At 43.2% G+C, this 15,873-nt stretch overlaps 1 protein-coding gene across 1 annotated transcript; it reads left to right on the top strand.

The window, feature by feature from the left end:
• Nucleotides 1–1,185: 1,185 nt before the first annotated feature.
• Nucleotides 1,186–14,204, top strand: LOC113177305 (SLAM family member 7). The gene is made up of 5 exons (XM_026381840.2): nucleotides 1,186–1,240; nucleotides 10,868–11,140; nucleotides 12,378–12,481; nucleotides 13,428–13,490; nucleotides 14,133–14,204. Exons 1-5 carry the CDS (start codon nucleotides 1,186–1,188, stop codon nucleotides 14,202–14,204), a joined length of 567 nt encoding a protein of 188 aa, XP_026237625.2.
• Nucleotides 14,205–15,873: the final 1,669 nt, after the last annotated feature.

Genomic DNA, 15,873 nt, shown 5'->3' with positions numbered 1-15,873 from the left:
TCTCTCTCTCTTGCCTCTTGCCTACCTGGCTCTCCTTGCCCTCCAGCATGGGAGCTTGATTCTTGAGGCTGCAGAGCCATCTTGAACCCTGAAAAAGGAATTTTGTGTGTGTGTGGTTTCTTCACTGCCTGCTCAATTGACCTGTAGTGTCCCTGATTCCATCACATATTGCAACAAATATATGTATATTTCTTACTATTATATCAAAGCATCACAAGCAGTATTCTTATAATTATCATGTCATCCTAACAAATTGATCCCTTTGCCATTAAAAATATCCCTCTTTTTCTCTTTTCTCTAAAATTAATTTTATCTCATATTAGTAGATCCACTCCAACCTTCTTAAGTCTAGTGGCTAAATGGTATATCTTTATTCATCTGTTTACGTTTGACCCATCTGTATCTTTAAAGTGTGCCTCTTACAGACAGAATAGTTTTTTTTTTTTTTAAATCCACTGTAACAATCTTTGCCTTTTAATGGGAGTAGTCTGTCTATTTACACTTAGTGGGATTACTGATGTCGTTGTAATTAGATCTACCATCTTACTGAACATTAAATTGTCCTCCTAAATTTTATTGGCTTGTAGGACATCTTTAGATTATAAGATGCTCATGGGATGTACTCATGGCAAATATCTTCTCCCACTCTGATTTGCCTTTTTATTTTCACAATGGTTTCTTTTAGTTAAAAGAACCTTTGATTTTGCTGTAATATACCCTAAGCCTTTGGTTTCTCGTGTGTAAATTAGGATCTACAGCAGTAGCTCACTGAGTTCTTAGAAGGAAAGAGTAAAAGAAATCAAGGATTTTCAGCATAGCTCCAGGCACTAAAGAAAGCCCAATAAATATTATTTCCTACAGTGTCACCTATTTGTTCCCCATCTAACCTTCTATTTCTTGTTTTTAAGCTCTGGAAAGTGGTTCTGTATAGCAAAAAATAAAATAAAATAAAATAAAGGCAGGCCTTATGGTTTTGATCAATTCCTAATCTAAATCTATGATTTATGATCCGCAACAGAAGATAGTTTCACCATCTTCAGGCTCAGGTTACTTTTCCCTCCTTTACTAGTTGCTGAGATGAGTCATCCTGGCTTGTCAATAGGATGTGACCTCCTATATTTAAAAGAGGTGAGCCCTGTTAAAGAGAAGGGGTTTCACTTTAGTGACTAACACTCAGAGAATGATATGGCAGGTTCACCAGCATGCCTCCTCTTCATCTGTCTCCTCTGCCAGCTCACAGGTGAGTCCATTCTCCCGACTATCTTCCTTATCCTGAGTTGTAGCTTCAAGTCCCTGGTTCCACTTTGAAGCTCTGGCTCAAATTAGAAGGTTTTGCCTCCTTATCTAGCATTGCTTTTTTTTTTTAATTTTTACCAGTCTCTGGTCTCTGGGTAGGAAGGGACTATAGGGGAAGGAAAAGGAATGGTCTTGGAGACCAACTACCTTTTGACTGTGCTAGAAAAGAAAGGACTAAAAGAAGTGGTTCTGGGTATAAGAAGACCTATGTTGTAATACAGATTCTGTATGAATTCAGTCTTGATTGTCTGGTCCTCACTCCCTGAGAGGGCAGCTTGAAAAGCACAATGATACAATTGTATATTTATTTATAAGCATATTTGCTGAAATATATTTCTAACTGTATTTTAAATATATATGCATAACAATGATATCAATGGAAGAACCAGTTGGATTTTCTCTCTTAACCTACGCAATCCAATCCATCTGTCCTTAGAAAAACAATGCTTACTGTAGACACTCTAATCACAGGGAGGACTGAGGATTTTTATTCACAGGTATGATAGTCTGGGAAGATTTTAGTCTCTTCATTGTTCTAATTAGGAGTCTCGCAAGTGAGAAATCTTTCTCCTGTCATCAGATTCATGGGGTACCACTATACCAAGTGCTTTCCTTCTGAGCACTTAGTACAGCTGTTCGTTATGTGTACCCCAAGCCCCACCTGAACTAACTGGCCCCAAACCCCACAGACAGCACCTCCAATCCTTTCCTCCCCATTAGCTGGCCACTAAGTGGTCCACATCTACAGACTCTTACCCCTCCTTGAATTCATCAGAACTTCGGACTGTTAGGAAGCACCTGGTCCTAAGCGGGTGATCTGGAATAGGTTTACTTTAAAAATCACTCCCTGAACGGAAACGGTGATCAGAAATGGAACTTGAAGCATTTGAGATGGGGGAGGGAATACCAGGGCTCTGAAAAACCCCCAGGTGTCCACCTGAAACCTGAACTGTGCACAGCAAGGTGCAAGTGTGGAAATCTGTCATGGGGTCTTCCCCTCTGCCTGCTGCAGGAGACAGTGGGCAGTCTTGTGCTATGTCCCCCAAAGTTGAAAGGTGTCAGAGATCATCCCAGAGATTGTCCAGTAGGCAGGTCAGTGGAAGGAGGCCGACCCTAAACAAGGGCATCCTGGGACTGACTTAATAGCTCTATTATTGTGGGCAAGTTACTCACCTTATATTCTTCTCAAGTGCATAACAGATAATAAAATCTAACTTGCAAAATTATTGTCATCTTTTAACTGAGATGTCAAATGCAAAGTGACCATCATCACTACTAAAGCTTCTACTACATCCAAGGTGTTTTTCCATACAATTTCCTCAGAAATCTGTAAGACACATATTATTATACCTGTTTTACAAGGAAGAGAATTTGGGCTCATAGAAGTCAAGTTTCATGGGAAAGTTACACAGTTGTTAAGAGTCAGAGCAAAGATTGAATTTCCAAGACTAGTGCTCTTTTCATCATACTAAACTGCCTAACACTGAAGTTGATACCACTGAAGTGGGTTCTTGGTTTCCTTAAGAGGGGCTCAGTTACTGTGTATTTGAGCTGAGACTCAGGTGGGATTTCTTTCCTCTCCAGGCACACAAGTCCAAGTCAGGGAAAGGAAAGGCCTTTCCAAGGAGAACAGGTAGCAGTGTTTTAGGGAGGTGGCTATGCCAACAGGAAATCACTCTGGCCAAGCTCAGAGGGCCCAAGGAGTAGCTCTTACTTTTTTAGTATTCTCATCTGAAAATGGGTACAATAACCGATCCCCCTCACTTTTATGATGATTAAATGACCCAGTAGTTTTAAGGAGGCAATTCATAAATGGAAAAACATGAAAAGAGGTGAGGGGATATTGCAGGGAGTGTTGCAAAGAATTGGAAGAAGTAAGGATGAGGTGGTAGGAAACGAATGTGGGGCAGAGTGGTGAGGAGCTTGGATGGGAATATTAGGGTCGGATAGTCAGGAGGGAATAGCTGTATCAGATTGAGAGATCTGCAAGTTTCTATTCTCCATGTTTCACATGATCTTTCCAAGAGACATTAAGAAAGCAGAAGTTGGCTAAAGAGCAGTCTAAACCATTTTGTTTTATTTTCCTCTTAAAACCTTACACAGAAACAAACATGTAGATAACTGTAGGTATAGAGTTGAAGCCTCTCGATGGGGGGCTTCCACCCCATAGCCTCCACCCCATCATCCTCTGTCCCTACACTCTAGCCTTTAAACTCCCCAGCCCTAAGCTTCTGGGACTTATACTGCATTACTCAGACTCCCAGGGTGTAGCATTTAGGGAAATCTTACCTTCAGAGACTTGGTTCCTAGCCTTCCACTGACTTGAGGCACATCACCCTAACCTGCTGATCACCAGCCTCCTCATCCATGAAACGAAATTGGACCAAGCAGTCCCTAAGGCTCCTCCCCGCTCTGAGATATTCTGGTTCTTGGTCTCCTTAAGGAAGGAGTCACAGCATGCCAGTGCTGCCTCCATGGCATTCCACAGTGAGGCACCAAGCGCTTGGAGAGGTGCTCGGACACTGGTCTGGCAAGCAGGGAGCGGGTCTATACTCCCTCCCCCTTATGCCTTCCTTCTGTACCGCCATCTCTTGTTCTGGCTGCATGACCATGTGCCTTCCTTGTCATCTGGCTCCTTCCTCCACTTAATTCTTGAACCTTTGGAGAACAAGACCAAAAGAAAAAAGGAAGTGACAACAAAGAGGAAGGGGGGAGGGGTGACAAGGGGGGAGGAGACCATCTCAGAGCCAATGCTCCTGATGCCCCAAACATCTGAGCCTGGGTCCCCTGCCCCAGCTCGCTGTACCTCCAAAAGCAGGTTGGCCGGGGGTGTTTCCTGCTTTCTTAGCCTCCTGGCTCACTTTGCTCAGAAGCCATGCAGAGATGTTTGGGGGGATGTCCTGTTTTCACTCTCAGCCACACTTGCAGAAGTAAGACCCGAAAATAAGAAGCTGCCTCAACGCCGGTTTCCACAGCCCTCCTCACCCTTCGTTCCCCCTGCCCTCATGTGACAGGTATCTGCACTTCTCAAGTGCTTTCAGATCCATAGTTACACTTTGACTTCCTCAAACTGCTGGTCAATTAAGGTGTTTTTTTTTTTTTTCTCCCATGAGAATTCCAAAAACTGAAACTCAAAGCCTCTCAGAGGAACAATCCCACTTCTTTGTTTGTGACCTTAAGAAAGTCACTCAATCTCAGTATCCTAATCCTATAGAGTCTAACTTTTCTCTCATGGAGTTGTTCTGAAGATCAAGAAAGATAGTGCCAGCCGGGCATTTGACACAGGCCCTTAATCCCAACAGCTGGGGAGGCTGAGGTAGGAGGATTGCAAGTCCAAAACCAGACTCTGTAAAACTTAGTGAGGTCCTAAGCAACTGAGAAAGACCCTGTCTCAAAATAAATAAAAAAATAAAAAGGACTGGGGATATGGCTCAGTGGTTAAGCACCCCTGGTTTAATCCCTGATACCAAAAATAAAGAAGAAAGAAAGAAAAACAACGCTGTTAAAGTTACTAACAATTTACAGAGTGGCATCTAGTGTTCATTGCTGGATCTGTGATTATGGGGGAACCAGAATGGAATTCAGGGCTCCTGGCTGCCAGTAAGACTAGAACCCTTGTTAACACTTCTGCACATGGGGCGGCCGGCGGGGAGTTAGGCCACTCCTATGCCACTTTCTGGTAAAGACCCCGTGACTCCATCATCTATAACATCATCATGCCATGACTCTCTGGGAAGGGCCCCAGGACTCCATCCGGAACCTAGTGCTAATAGACTGGCCACGGGCTAATACACATCAAAAGGCTTTGTCCAGTTACCACCCAAGGATCTATTTCTTTCTGGAGAATTTTAAAAATGAAGTAACATAAGTGGTGAATTTTCAGGGCATGGGTGTAAAAATAAGTGTTAGAGACTTCCTTGCGGGAGAACTTCCTACTGGGCTTTATGGGTTTTGAATAAGATTTATTTTAGATGGACAGAGACTCCTCTCTGGGCCTGAAGTAGGAAGTGAACTGATGGTCAGGAGAGGGAGGAAGCCTGGCTGAGCATCTGCTGGTGGCGGTGGGTAGCAGTCTTGGGTTTCGTATCTTTTCACAGCATTATAGATAGCATCATCCTAACCTTAGAGCAAAAGCCCTGGGTTTTCCTGGGGTAGGACAACCCTCGGTCACGTGACACCCACTGTGCCAGAGAAGAGCTATCATTATAGCCGAGTGCCCTCAGACTTACCAAACCATTTAGCTGCTATGAAAATGAGAAAGGGATAGAATAGACACAGAGGAGGCAAATTCCAGCATTCCCTGCTCTGACTTTGGAAAAGCAACCCTCTGGAGACGATAGACAAGCCTCACAGTGGTCCAGTCCTCCTGGACCTTTAGGTGAGTATTGGTAGTTACTCACCTCTAGAGTTTTCTGACCCCACGAGTCACATTAAGCCCCTCTACTATGCACCCTAATAATACCTGTTACTTCCTTTTGTATCACACATACAAGTGCTTACTTACTTAATGACCATCTCCCAACCCCATGGATGCCCGAATCATGACTGTCTTGCTCCCCAGTTATGTATGTGGCTCCTAAACAAATGCCTGTCATAAATGTGAAATGAAATAAATTCTTGTCCAAGGCAGAAATAACTGAATGGGACAAATGTGACCTGCTTTGATATGGTAAAATACTGTAGAGCCACACAGCGCAGGTAGCAAAGCCACCACAGAAAGGGAGCTTCAGGTAAGCCCTGGAGAGCTGAACAGAAAAGTCTCTTGTTTCTGGATACCTTTTTCCAGTCGGCTGAGAAGAATGGATAAGACTGGTTAGGTCTCACCAACCCTGCCCCTTATTCTCTGAACCCATATTTAGGAAATGGCAGGAAGTTATTTTCCTCTTTCATTCTTCTTCTTCCCACCCTGAAAACACACTTACGATAGGACAATATACTCCATCTGGTTTGTGCTGGCAATTTGTCCAATGTCATCCTCCAATTTCTCTCCAAGGGACAATTCATTGGAAGGCATTTTTTATACTCGCACACAATTTGCACACGGGGTATTAAACCCTGAGCAAATAGCACCATGTGTGTGGAAGATTGAAATGCTCATGGCTTAAATGCAAACATGCTGAAACACAAAACCCATGTGCTTGTAATTTTGCCACTGAAGTGGTTTGAATGTGGTTTGTCCCTGAGAGATTCATATGCTAGGAACTTGGTTCTCAATGTGGTGGCGCAGAGGTGTTGGAACCTTTAAGATGTGGGCCTAGTGGAAGGTGTTAGGTCATGAGAGTGACACCTTCAGAAGGAATTCACGCTGCTGTCCCAGAGTCAACTCTCTCAAGAACATGTTGTTATCAAGCAAAGCCACCCGACATTGATCTCTTCTGCACACGATTGGTTTTCTTTCAATTTCTCTGCTTTGTTGTGATCCAGCCAAGGGATCCCTCACCAGAGGCCTAACAGATGATACCACACAATCTTGGACTTTCAGCCTCCAAAACTATGAGCTAAATAAACCTCTTTTCTTTATAAAGTATCCAGTTTCAAGTATTTTGTTATTGCAACAAAAAAAAATGGACTAATATGCTCCTGAAATACCCTCCAAAAATCTAATGTGAAAATGAAATTGCTCAAAGATTGCCTAAATCCAGGATCTCCCTTGGGGACAAGGGATATCCAATATTTATTTGACTTCAAAATATTTACTCTTTCTATCTCTATTGTAGAAGTGAAAGAATAAATGTATTAATTGATTAAAAATTTAAAAATAAAATTAATTATTTACCAGAACTTTTTTGATATGCCTTGAGATGATTAGAGAAGGCAGTCTAAAAGCATCCTGGCCTTCATGTGGAAGAAGTAGGGAGAGTAGCTTTTTAAAAAATCAGATTACTTGACTGGATAATTTGATATATCTTCAGGGAACCAACACATATATTATGTGCTGACTGGTAAAGTATAGAGAGAAAAGTTTAAAAAATGGGAACTTTCTCCTAAAATACATTTATCCAGGAAGAGAAACTAGTACTTTTGGACATAAACCTGGCAAAAAGTTGGTAGAGACCTTAGACCTGGAATCGAAGGAGTAGGTCCACCACATCTGAGTTCCTCACCCTGAGCTCTGGCAGAGCAGCTTGTGTATGGGGGTGACTCACTAAAGAACGTGAAGGGGAAACGGGGCTCAACGATGTCCAAGGACTTTGGACTTGACACCTGAGCACTGTAGGAGAGTGGGAAAAGGGAGTAAGGAAAAGAACTAAAGTTGACACTAATGCCACTGTACTTTCAAATTGAGTGATACGTCCAGATTGAGTCCGAGTTCCCAGAACTGAAGTGACATTGAGTTAAGTCCTCAAAGCATCACCCACTAGCTATGTCCCTTGGATAAGTTACTTAATTTGTCAATTTATCTATTTATCTATCTATCTATCTATTTACTTATTTATATCTCAGAATTCTTATGAAGTCAGATATTAACAAACTTTTGCTATTAAAAAAAGATAGTAAATATTTTAAGCTTTGCGGGCGATGTGATCTTCATCAATAGGATCTCTGTTGCAAATACTCAATTCGACCTTAGAATTTGCAAAAGCAGCCATAGACAGACAACATGTAAATGAAGACACTTGGCTATGTTTCAGTAAAACTTTTTTTATTTTATTTTTTTATGAAGTAGCCCAAAATGGGCCAGAAAGCCTAATTTTGCAGGATTGCTTCAGATATTAGGCAGAATCTTACAGTAAATGTTTAACACAGAGTAAACCTTTATTACATGGCAACTATTACTATTTGGAAATTGTTTCCAGAACATTTGAATTTTAATAGGGATCAAGGAAATAAATCACTCGCGAAGTGATTTTGGATGTCTGGAGAAGTCAGTACCGAGAGGTCCAGCACAGAAATTTGTCTTTTTTTTCTTGTCATGAGTGACATCAGTGCAGGAGTAGTAGAAAATATTGTGGTAAGAGAGTAAGTTGTTAAACCAACAGAAACTCAGTGCTTGGTGGGTTTCTCAGGACCAACTAGGCACACAACGTAGTTTAAATTTCTTTTGAAAGAAAAAGAAAATGAACATAACAATAATAAATGTAATGAATATAGTTTGGATTATATTCATTTTTTAAAAAATGTTAATCCATTTATTTAAATGCATATAGCACATAAGTTACAAATTCTCATTTCTACCACAAGTGAGAACTTTTCCAGATTGCCTTCATTTCTTCCTTGAGTGTTTTACAAGAAATTCCAAGTTACATCCTGCAGTCTGAAGGTGAGAGCTGATATAGATCTGTCTGTGGGTTTCCCTGCAAGGCACTGAGCAAGATCCCGTGTTAGAGTCTGTAAACAAGTCAGGATGGCGCCTGGCATTTTGCCAGAGAAATGTTAGAGTTCCTAAACAAGTCTGGATGGTGCCTGGCATTTTGCCAGAAGAAGTGGTTTGTGAAGTAACACCAGCGAGCCATTAAGTGTGGAGATTCCTTATTGGTTGACTGCTGTATCTAGTTTATGCGAATTAAGATAAGCTGTGTGGAATGTAAAAATATCGCTCCGGTCCTACAATAAACGGCTCCTATTCCTGCTGTATCAATCTACACAAGTTGTTCGTCACCCCCCCACCCCCCCACCCCCCCCACCTGCAGTCACCCTTGGCAGGCAGAGAGTTCTGATCTAAGTGCTTCCTGGGGGCTGCTTGGGTTAGATGAGAATTTTTCAGGATCTTCCCAGGACCCAAAGGGGATGGTGAGTAATTGTTGGCAAAGGCAGGGACTCAGACTTATTTTCTGATTTTCTGTGTCTGCAGCCTCTGGAGCCCTGAAGGAGAAGTTTGGTGTCCTTGGTGGATCTGTGACCTTTCCTGTGGAAGCTTCAATGCAGAACATTGACACTATTGTCTGGATCTTCAATTCAAACACACTTGCCATCATAAAGCCAGGTGTGGAAGACAAAAATGCCACTATCCTTATGACCCGAAGTCAGAACAAGGAAAGGATGATCTTCTCAGACAGTGACTATTCTCTGACACTCCTCCAACTGAATAAGAATGACTCAGGGATCTACCGTGTGGAGCTGAACCTCTTATCCTCTCAGTCATCCTTCATCCAGGAATATGGGCTACAAGTCTACGGTGAGCAGAATCCGTCCTAATGGTGGGTAGCGTGCCATGGTGAGAGGGTGCACTCCCTGACAACAGCAAATGTTCCAGAAAAGGATGGATAGATGCTTGGCAAGAATTTGGGAGGAAAGGTCTGGGGTTGTGGCTCAGCGGTACAGTGCTCGCCTAGCGCATGCAAGGCTCTGGGTTCAATCCTCAGCACCACGTAAAAATAAATGAGTAAAATAAAGGAAAAAAAAGAATGTGGGAGAGAATGCATGGAGGAAGCTGACCTCGTAGGCCTCTGCTTACTCAAATATTTTGTAAGAGACTGTATGGTGTCGTCCTTGGGCAACATGAGAAGTGGCAACCACACAGATCTAAGTCAAATGCTTGCTTCTCTATTTACTAGGTGCCTGGGCTTAGCCCAGTTATTTAATTTCTTTGAATCTTATTTTCCATATCCAAGAAAAAAGCAATATCTACTTTAGGAAGATTATTGGATATAAGTGTCAATCCCAGGCCTTCCACTAAAGATTCTAAGCATTTCTGAAAAAGACATAAGGGTCAAAAAGAAGATAAAGGCTGGGTATAATGGTGCATACCTGCAATTTCAGCTACTCAAGAACATGAGGCAGGAAGATTACCTGAACCCAGAAGTTAGGGGTCAGACTATACCATATAGAAAACCCAGTCTCAAAAAAAAAAAAAAAAAAAAAAAGATTGGTAAAAAAGAAGATAAAAATATCCATTCTGTTTCTGGTATAGCTCAGTAGGAGAAATATCTCCTTCCAAATCTAGACTTAGGAACCCACCACCCAGGGAAATCGAATTTACAAAATAACTACTCACTCAGTTACAAGAAGAGTACTTGCCTCACTCACCCAGCTTCAATAGCAGGGAGACCAGGAAATGGGCCTCCAAGACCAGGCACCTCAATCTACATGTCTTCCATAGGGACATGGTCAAAGGAAACAGAAGATGTATATCCTACAGGCAAACTAGCTGTGGGTGGGAATAAAAGAGTACATACCTTCTTCAGTTCCATGTCCCCAATCTTTAATGGCTCAAATCTGTAAGTAGAGAAAGAAAATGATGGACAGCAGACTTGACCTCACCAATCAACCAACTGCTCATCCTTGGAGAGTGGAAGAGTGAGCACAATGGAGTGCCACTCCTATACTGTTCTCTCCTGGAGAATAAAAGTAGAAGTCTCTTCAAGGAAGCCTCAGGACAATAAGTGATGGCTGCATTATTGTCACATAATCATTTCTTTTTTTATTGCAGTTATTGTCACCATGGTTATTGCTATACAGTGGTGGGCAAGAACTAGGTAGTTCTCTTTCCCAGGTTCTGCTCTGAATTGCTGTTTTCTCTGCATTCTGAAGCTCCTTGGGGAGACTGAGGTTCAAGTTATCCAAGGGTAATTCAGACAAAGGAGAGCTGTGTGCATAATTTCCGTCCCTGGTTGTTCTTTGTCTTTCACAGAGTGCCTGTCAAAGCCTAAAGTCACCATGGGTCTGCAGAACAATAAGAATGGCACCTGCATAACTAATCTGACATGTTCCATGGAACAGGAAGGAGAGAATGTGACATACAGCTGGAATATCCTGGGGCAGAGAAGCAACAAGTCTTATGATGGCTCCATCCTTCCCATATCCTGGAGACTGGGAGAAAGGGATGTGGTCTTCATCTGCACGGCCAGGAACCCCATCAGCAGTAATTCCTCAAGTCCCATCCTTGCCTGGAAGCTCTGTAGAGGTGATTGTCCCTTCTTTTTAGGAGCCTCTGGTCTGGGTAACTATACCTTCTTCAATTCTGTGTCCCCAAAAATCAGGCCCTGTGTGAAAACCGGTGGCCTGTGGAAAGTCATCAGGCTGGGAAGAAAGTGGCAGATGCTCTAAACTCTGGGTCATATTTCCTAGTTGACTTGCTCCCTTTTCAGGCCTCTACTCATTCTCTCTTTAAAGATGCTGATGGTGATGGTTCCAATTTCCTCCTCACCTTGCTGTGTCTTCTGTTGGTGGTCTTCACACTCTGCACCCTTGTGTTGATGTTTCACTTGACGATGCGGATGAAGAGAAGAAAAGGTAGGGCACGTATGATTTTTGTCCTCATCCTCATTCATCCACTGAATCCCTCATTTATTTCTCGAGCATGTATCGAGTTGTGTATGAGGCCTGGTGCTAACACGAGACTGAGCTGAAGAGGTCATCGTGTCTGCCTTCAAGAAGCACACAGCCAGCCAACACTCTTCATTCCAGATTAGAGAGAGAGAGAGAGAGAGCAAGAGCTGCAGTCCTTGCCTTCTCTCCTAGGACAAAGTCCCACTCCAGTGCCCACTCCTCTCCTTCCTCCAGAGAGAGTCACTGAGGTGGCCCTTCTCTTGGCACAAGCTCTATACTCTTCACTCTACTCCCTGACCTGGGAGGTGATGGCCTCCAACTTTGATGCCTCCATGGACCGATACCCTCCAACCAGTCCTTCCTAGCTCCATCCTTGTCAGAGTCCCCAAACCAGTTCTAGTCTTCTCCATGGGTTCAACTCCAAGATCTCTCTTTCCTCCCCACTGCAGTGTAGACACACTCCTCCTGGAGAAGCTGGGCTCTGTCTCTCTCCAGGTGGCACCCCATTCTCCGTGTCCCTAAGCCCTGCGGATTTATCTTCTCGTGTCCAATGTCAGGAAGGGACCTGAAAGACTTTGAGACCTTCCTTCCGTGTTGGAAGCACTCTGAAAGCCTTTCTGACCTTCTCTGCTTCCCACTTTGGCCACCTCGGCCCAGAGATCAGGAAGTGAAATTACAAGAGCAACTAATTCATCCTGATTTTTTTTTTTAGGACTTTCCTAATTTTAACCCTGAAAATCCCTGTCCCCAAAAGCCTGAATTAGTAAGATGGCTGGTCCTCTTAAGTGGGCCATCCAGGTGGGATGGTGGGCCAAGAGGGAGGAGGAGTGGTCAGAGAGGCAGACTTTCATTCACTCTCAACTTGGTTTCAGAGCCCATGGAGGGTGAAAAAAGAATGGACGTTCATCAGGAAATTCCTCATATCTGCCCCCATTCTGGAGAGAAAACAGTGTATGAAACAATTTGCGATGCCCATGTGAGTACTTTCCCTTTTGTCCTGGGACCTGACTCACCTCTCTGAGACTCGCCTTGTTTTACTGAAGATTTTTTTTTCATGGGTTTGGTTAATATGGGAATGGGGAGGAGGAATTAGGATGGATAGTCCTTAAAACCCAAGGCAACCCCATCTCCCCCAAGTCTTTATGAATCTACTTCTGGGTAGAAGTGAATTCACTCCTGGGGCACCTGATTCTCGTCCCTCGGTAACATACATACTGTGAACGGTACATGAGTCACCCTTCCTCCCCACCGTTCACAGTCTCCTCTCCAGAGGCCTGGTTACTCTTGCATAAGGCAGTGTGTAGTGGAGTGTGACTTTGGTGTGATGTTTGAGTCATGTTGTCAGAAGACGCATTGCTCAAGAAATGCTTCTTTCCTGTGGGCTGACTCCAGGAGGTCACAGTTCATGAGAGTTACATATTTTATGTATTTTTGGAATTCATTTTAATTTCACAGGATGAATAATGCAATAAACAAACCTAAGAGCATAAAAACATGAATTAAATCAGTGCTGTGACTTCCTAAAAATGTTATTCATAATCACTGTAATCACAGTCACCAGTTAGAGCGCTTCCCCTGAGCCATCCATTTTCCAGAACCCTCTTTTCATCTTCTCCCACCTCTGCTTCTCCCTCTTGTGACTCTCAGTCTCTCTCTGATCTTTTCTTTCTTTATTTCTTTTTTCTTTCTTTTTTCATTTTTTGTGGTACTAGGGATTGAACCCAGAGGCCCTCTAGCACTCCTGGCCCTTTTATATTTTATTTTTATTTTATTTCTCTAATTTGATGAGGCTGGCCTCAGGCTTGAGAACCTCATGCCTCAGCCTCCCAAGTCACTAGGATTATGTGTGTGCCATCTCTGCTATTTTCTACATGACCCAGGGTAGGTGATGATTCTTTTTGTTTGTTGCTTGTTTTTTATAGAAAATTAATCCAGCAGAAGATCCACTAAATACACTTTATTCCACTGTGCAGATACCAAAAATGGTAAGAGATTTAGAGCTGAGTTTCATCTAAATTGTCCTATCCCTTCTGCTGGTTCATGTTTAGGTTAAAAATCTTGGACCTCAGGAATCTCATATTCACTAGCATTAAAATGTACCTCTGGTAGTTCCCCCATCCCATTTGCTTAGGGGGTGACACAAGAATATGGGGAATTTAGAAAAGAATTCTGTTTTAAGAGAGAGATTTCCATTTTCCCTTTGGTCTGGCTATGTTACGTCTGGTTTGCACCCTCCCCTAGTTCAACGTGGTAAGATTTAAGGCTCATTCTTTCACAGATGATGTGTGGGAGGAGCACTTGTACCTTCCTAACTCCTTTCCCTTCCTCAACAGAACTGATAGATGGGGATCTTGAAAGCAGTTTGCTTAGTGACATGTCAAATTCATTGGCCATGCTTCTGTGAATGATTATAAGTTCAGTTCATTAAGTACTGAGCAAGATAAAGATGGGTTTATCCTAAAGAATAGTTTCTCTAAACTAGGAGGGATTAAACAGTGGGAGCAAGCATGGTGGAGGTTCGGGTTGGGTACCGTTGGACATAGTGAGTGTCTGGGATGCAGGGTCTTCTATGGTAGACCCAGATCCCTGCCCACCTCTAGCGTTCTGCTTCCTCATGTCGCCTACAGGTGGAGAATCCCTGCTCACCGACCATCACGCCAGACACACCCAGGCTGTTTACCTATGAGGATGTCATTTAGACATCAGCATGCTCCCTCAAACCGCACTCCAGAGGAAGTACAAAGAAATGCATCCACTTGTCCAGAATACCCGGAAGAAACCATTCCTAAGCATACACCTTTGCCGCAGTCTGTCTGGGCACAATTCAGGAGCCACTTGTCAAAAGAAACTAACTTTATTTTTAGAACTACAAATGCCAAACAAAACAGCTCCTCAGGAAAAACCCTCAGAGCCCAACTGCCACCACCGGCTTCCACAAGCCTCTCACCCACACCAACCTCACCACCTCCCACAATCCTCCTGCTCTTGAGGCCGATTGGCTGGGTCGTGTGGGCGGAGCCAAAGAAGTTCCCCAATGAGCAGCTCTGTGGTCTGAAAGGGCAGGGAAACAGCCCAATGAGCAGCTCCATGGAGGAGCCAATCAGCTAGATGTTGCTGGGGCTGCTGTGAGCCAATCATCAGCTGGCAGTCTGAAGGGCAGGGAAAAAGCCCAATGAACATCACCGCAGAGGAGCCAATCAGCTAGATGTTGCTGGGGCCGCTGTGAGCCAATCATCAGCTGGCAGCTGGAAGTTTGCTGGGGCCCCTTTGGCTGTGGCTCTCAACACACCTTTGAGTTTAGGAGTTCATAATTCTACCAACTACTGAGAACTCTCTTTAAACCCAGAATCTATATCACTTCCCATATGGAATGCGACTGTGAATTTATCAGTCAATCTCAAGAAAAGGCTAAATATCTCTACTAACATGTAAATGCCTATTAATATCTGCCTCGGTCATATTAATGATGGCCCCAGGACAGGGCTTGGAGTCTCATTCCAGTCCAGGGTTAGGAGGACAGAACATACCAAGAGTCTGGTTGCCAGGAGGGCAAGAAGGCCAGGCCAGACAGGTGTGTCTGGCACCAGCAGGTATAGCTGCCAAAAATGAATGAATGAATCATTCACTATGTAGGGGGCACTGTTGAACTTAATTGGGCAGATGTGCTCTCTGCTCTCATGAACCTGATCACTCATAAACTACTTCTATGGCCAGTTACAGGAGGCTTAACACAAATTCCTGTGTATAAGTTCTGAATACACAAAACTTGAAAGTCAAAGCTCACAAGGACACAGAATTGTGCATGGGCAAGAACAAGAACACCCCTCTACTCTCAGAACTCCTACCACCACCCCACCATGGCCTGGCTTAATTTGTACTCCTAAGCTGCAAATAAAAGCCTAGGCCTTGTTAAGGTCTATACAGGAGCCTATCTCAATGCAAAAACTCTACAGGCACATTTTGGATCTAGTATGACACCTAGAGTTGGGATGTGGGGCCTGGTGAATGAATTACTTGTAAACTTTCAAAATGTGTTTCAATATTTATTAATAAGCTCTGCTAGGTCACTTTCACAAATAAGTCAGACATGATCTCTACTCCTATAGAACTCACCTTCTTTTTAGTGAAATGTTAAAGATTTGGGGAGGGTGAAAAGTAGGACTGCATTTGATGTGTTCCTGATACATGTTTTGAAAGGAGATACCAGGAAGGGAACTGGGGCCCCAGGGCTGGGGTATGAAATAAGGTGGACAAATTGTGTATTTAAATTTGTGAAAAGAGAAAACATCTGGGAGGGAAAACGTTTGAATATAAGATGGCCAAGTTAAGAGAAAATAAACTTGCAAGAAAAAAACAAAGAGAATGAAC

Source organism: Urocitellus parryii, chromosome 11, assembly GCF_045843805.1.
Source record: "Urocitellus parryii isolate mUroPar1 chromosome 11, mUroPar1.hap1, whole genome shotgun sequence".
Taxonomy (NCBI): Eukaryota; Metazoa; Chordata; class Mammalia; order Rodentia; family Sciuridae; genus Urocitellus; species Urocitellus parryii.
Note: the sequence above shows the minus strand (reverse complement) of the source record. Positions and strands in the feature narration are given on the sequence as shown.

Bases quoted from the DNA above. Each gene is read 5' to 3' on its own strand.
- LOC113177305 (XM_026381840.2), top strand. From the start codon at position 1,186: ATGGCAGGTTCACCAGCATGCCTCCTCTTCATCTGTCTCCTCTGCCAG. The intron at 1,241-10,867 runs GTGAGTCCATTC...TGTCTTTCACAG, and splicing joins TCTCCTCTGCCAGCTCACAG to AGTGCCTGTCAAAGCCTAAA. The intron at 12,482-13,427 runs GTGAGTACTTTC...TGTTTTTTATAG, and splicing joins AAACAATTTGCGATGCCCAT to AAAATTAATCCAGCAGAAGA.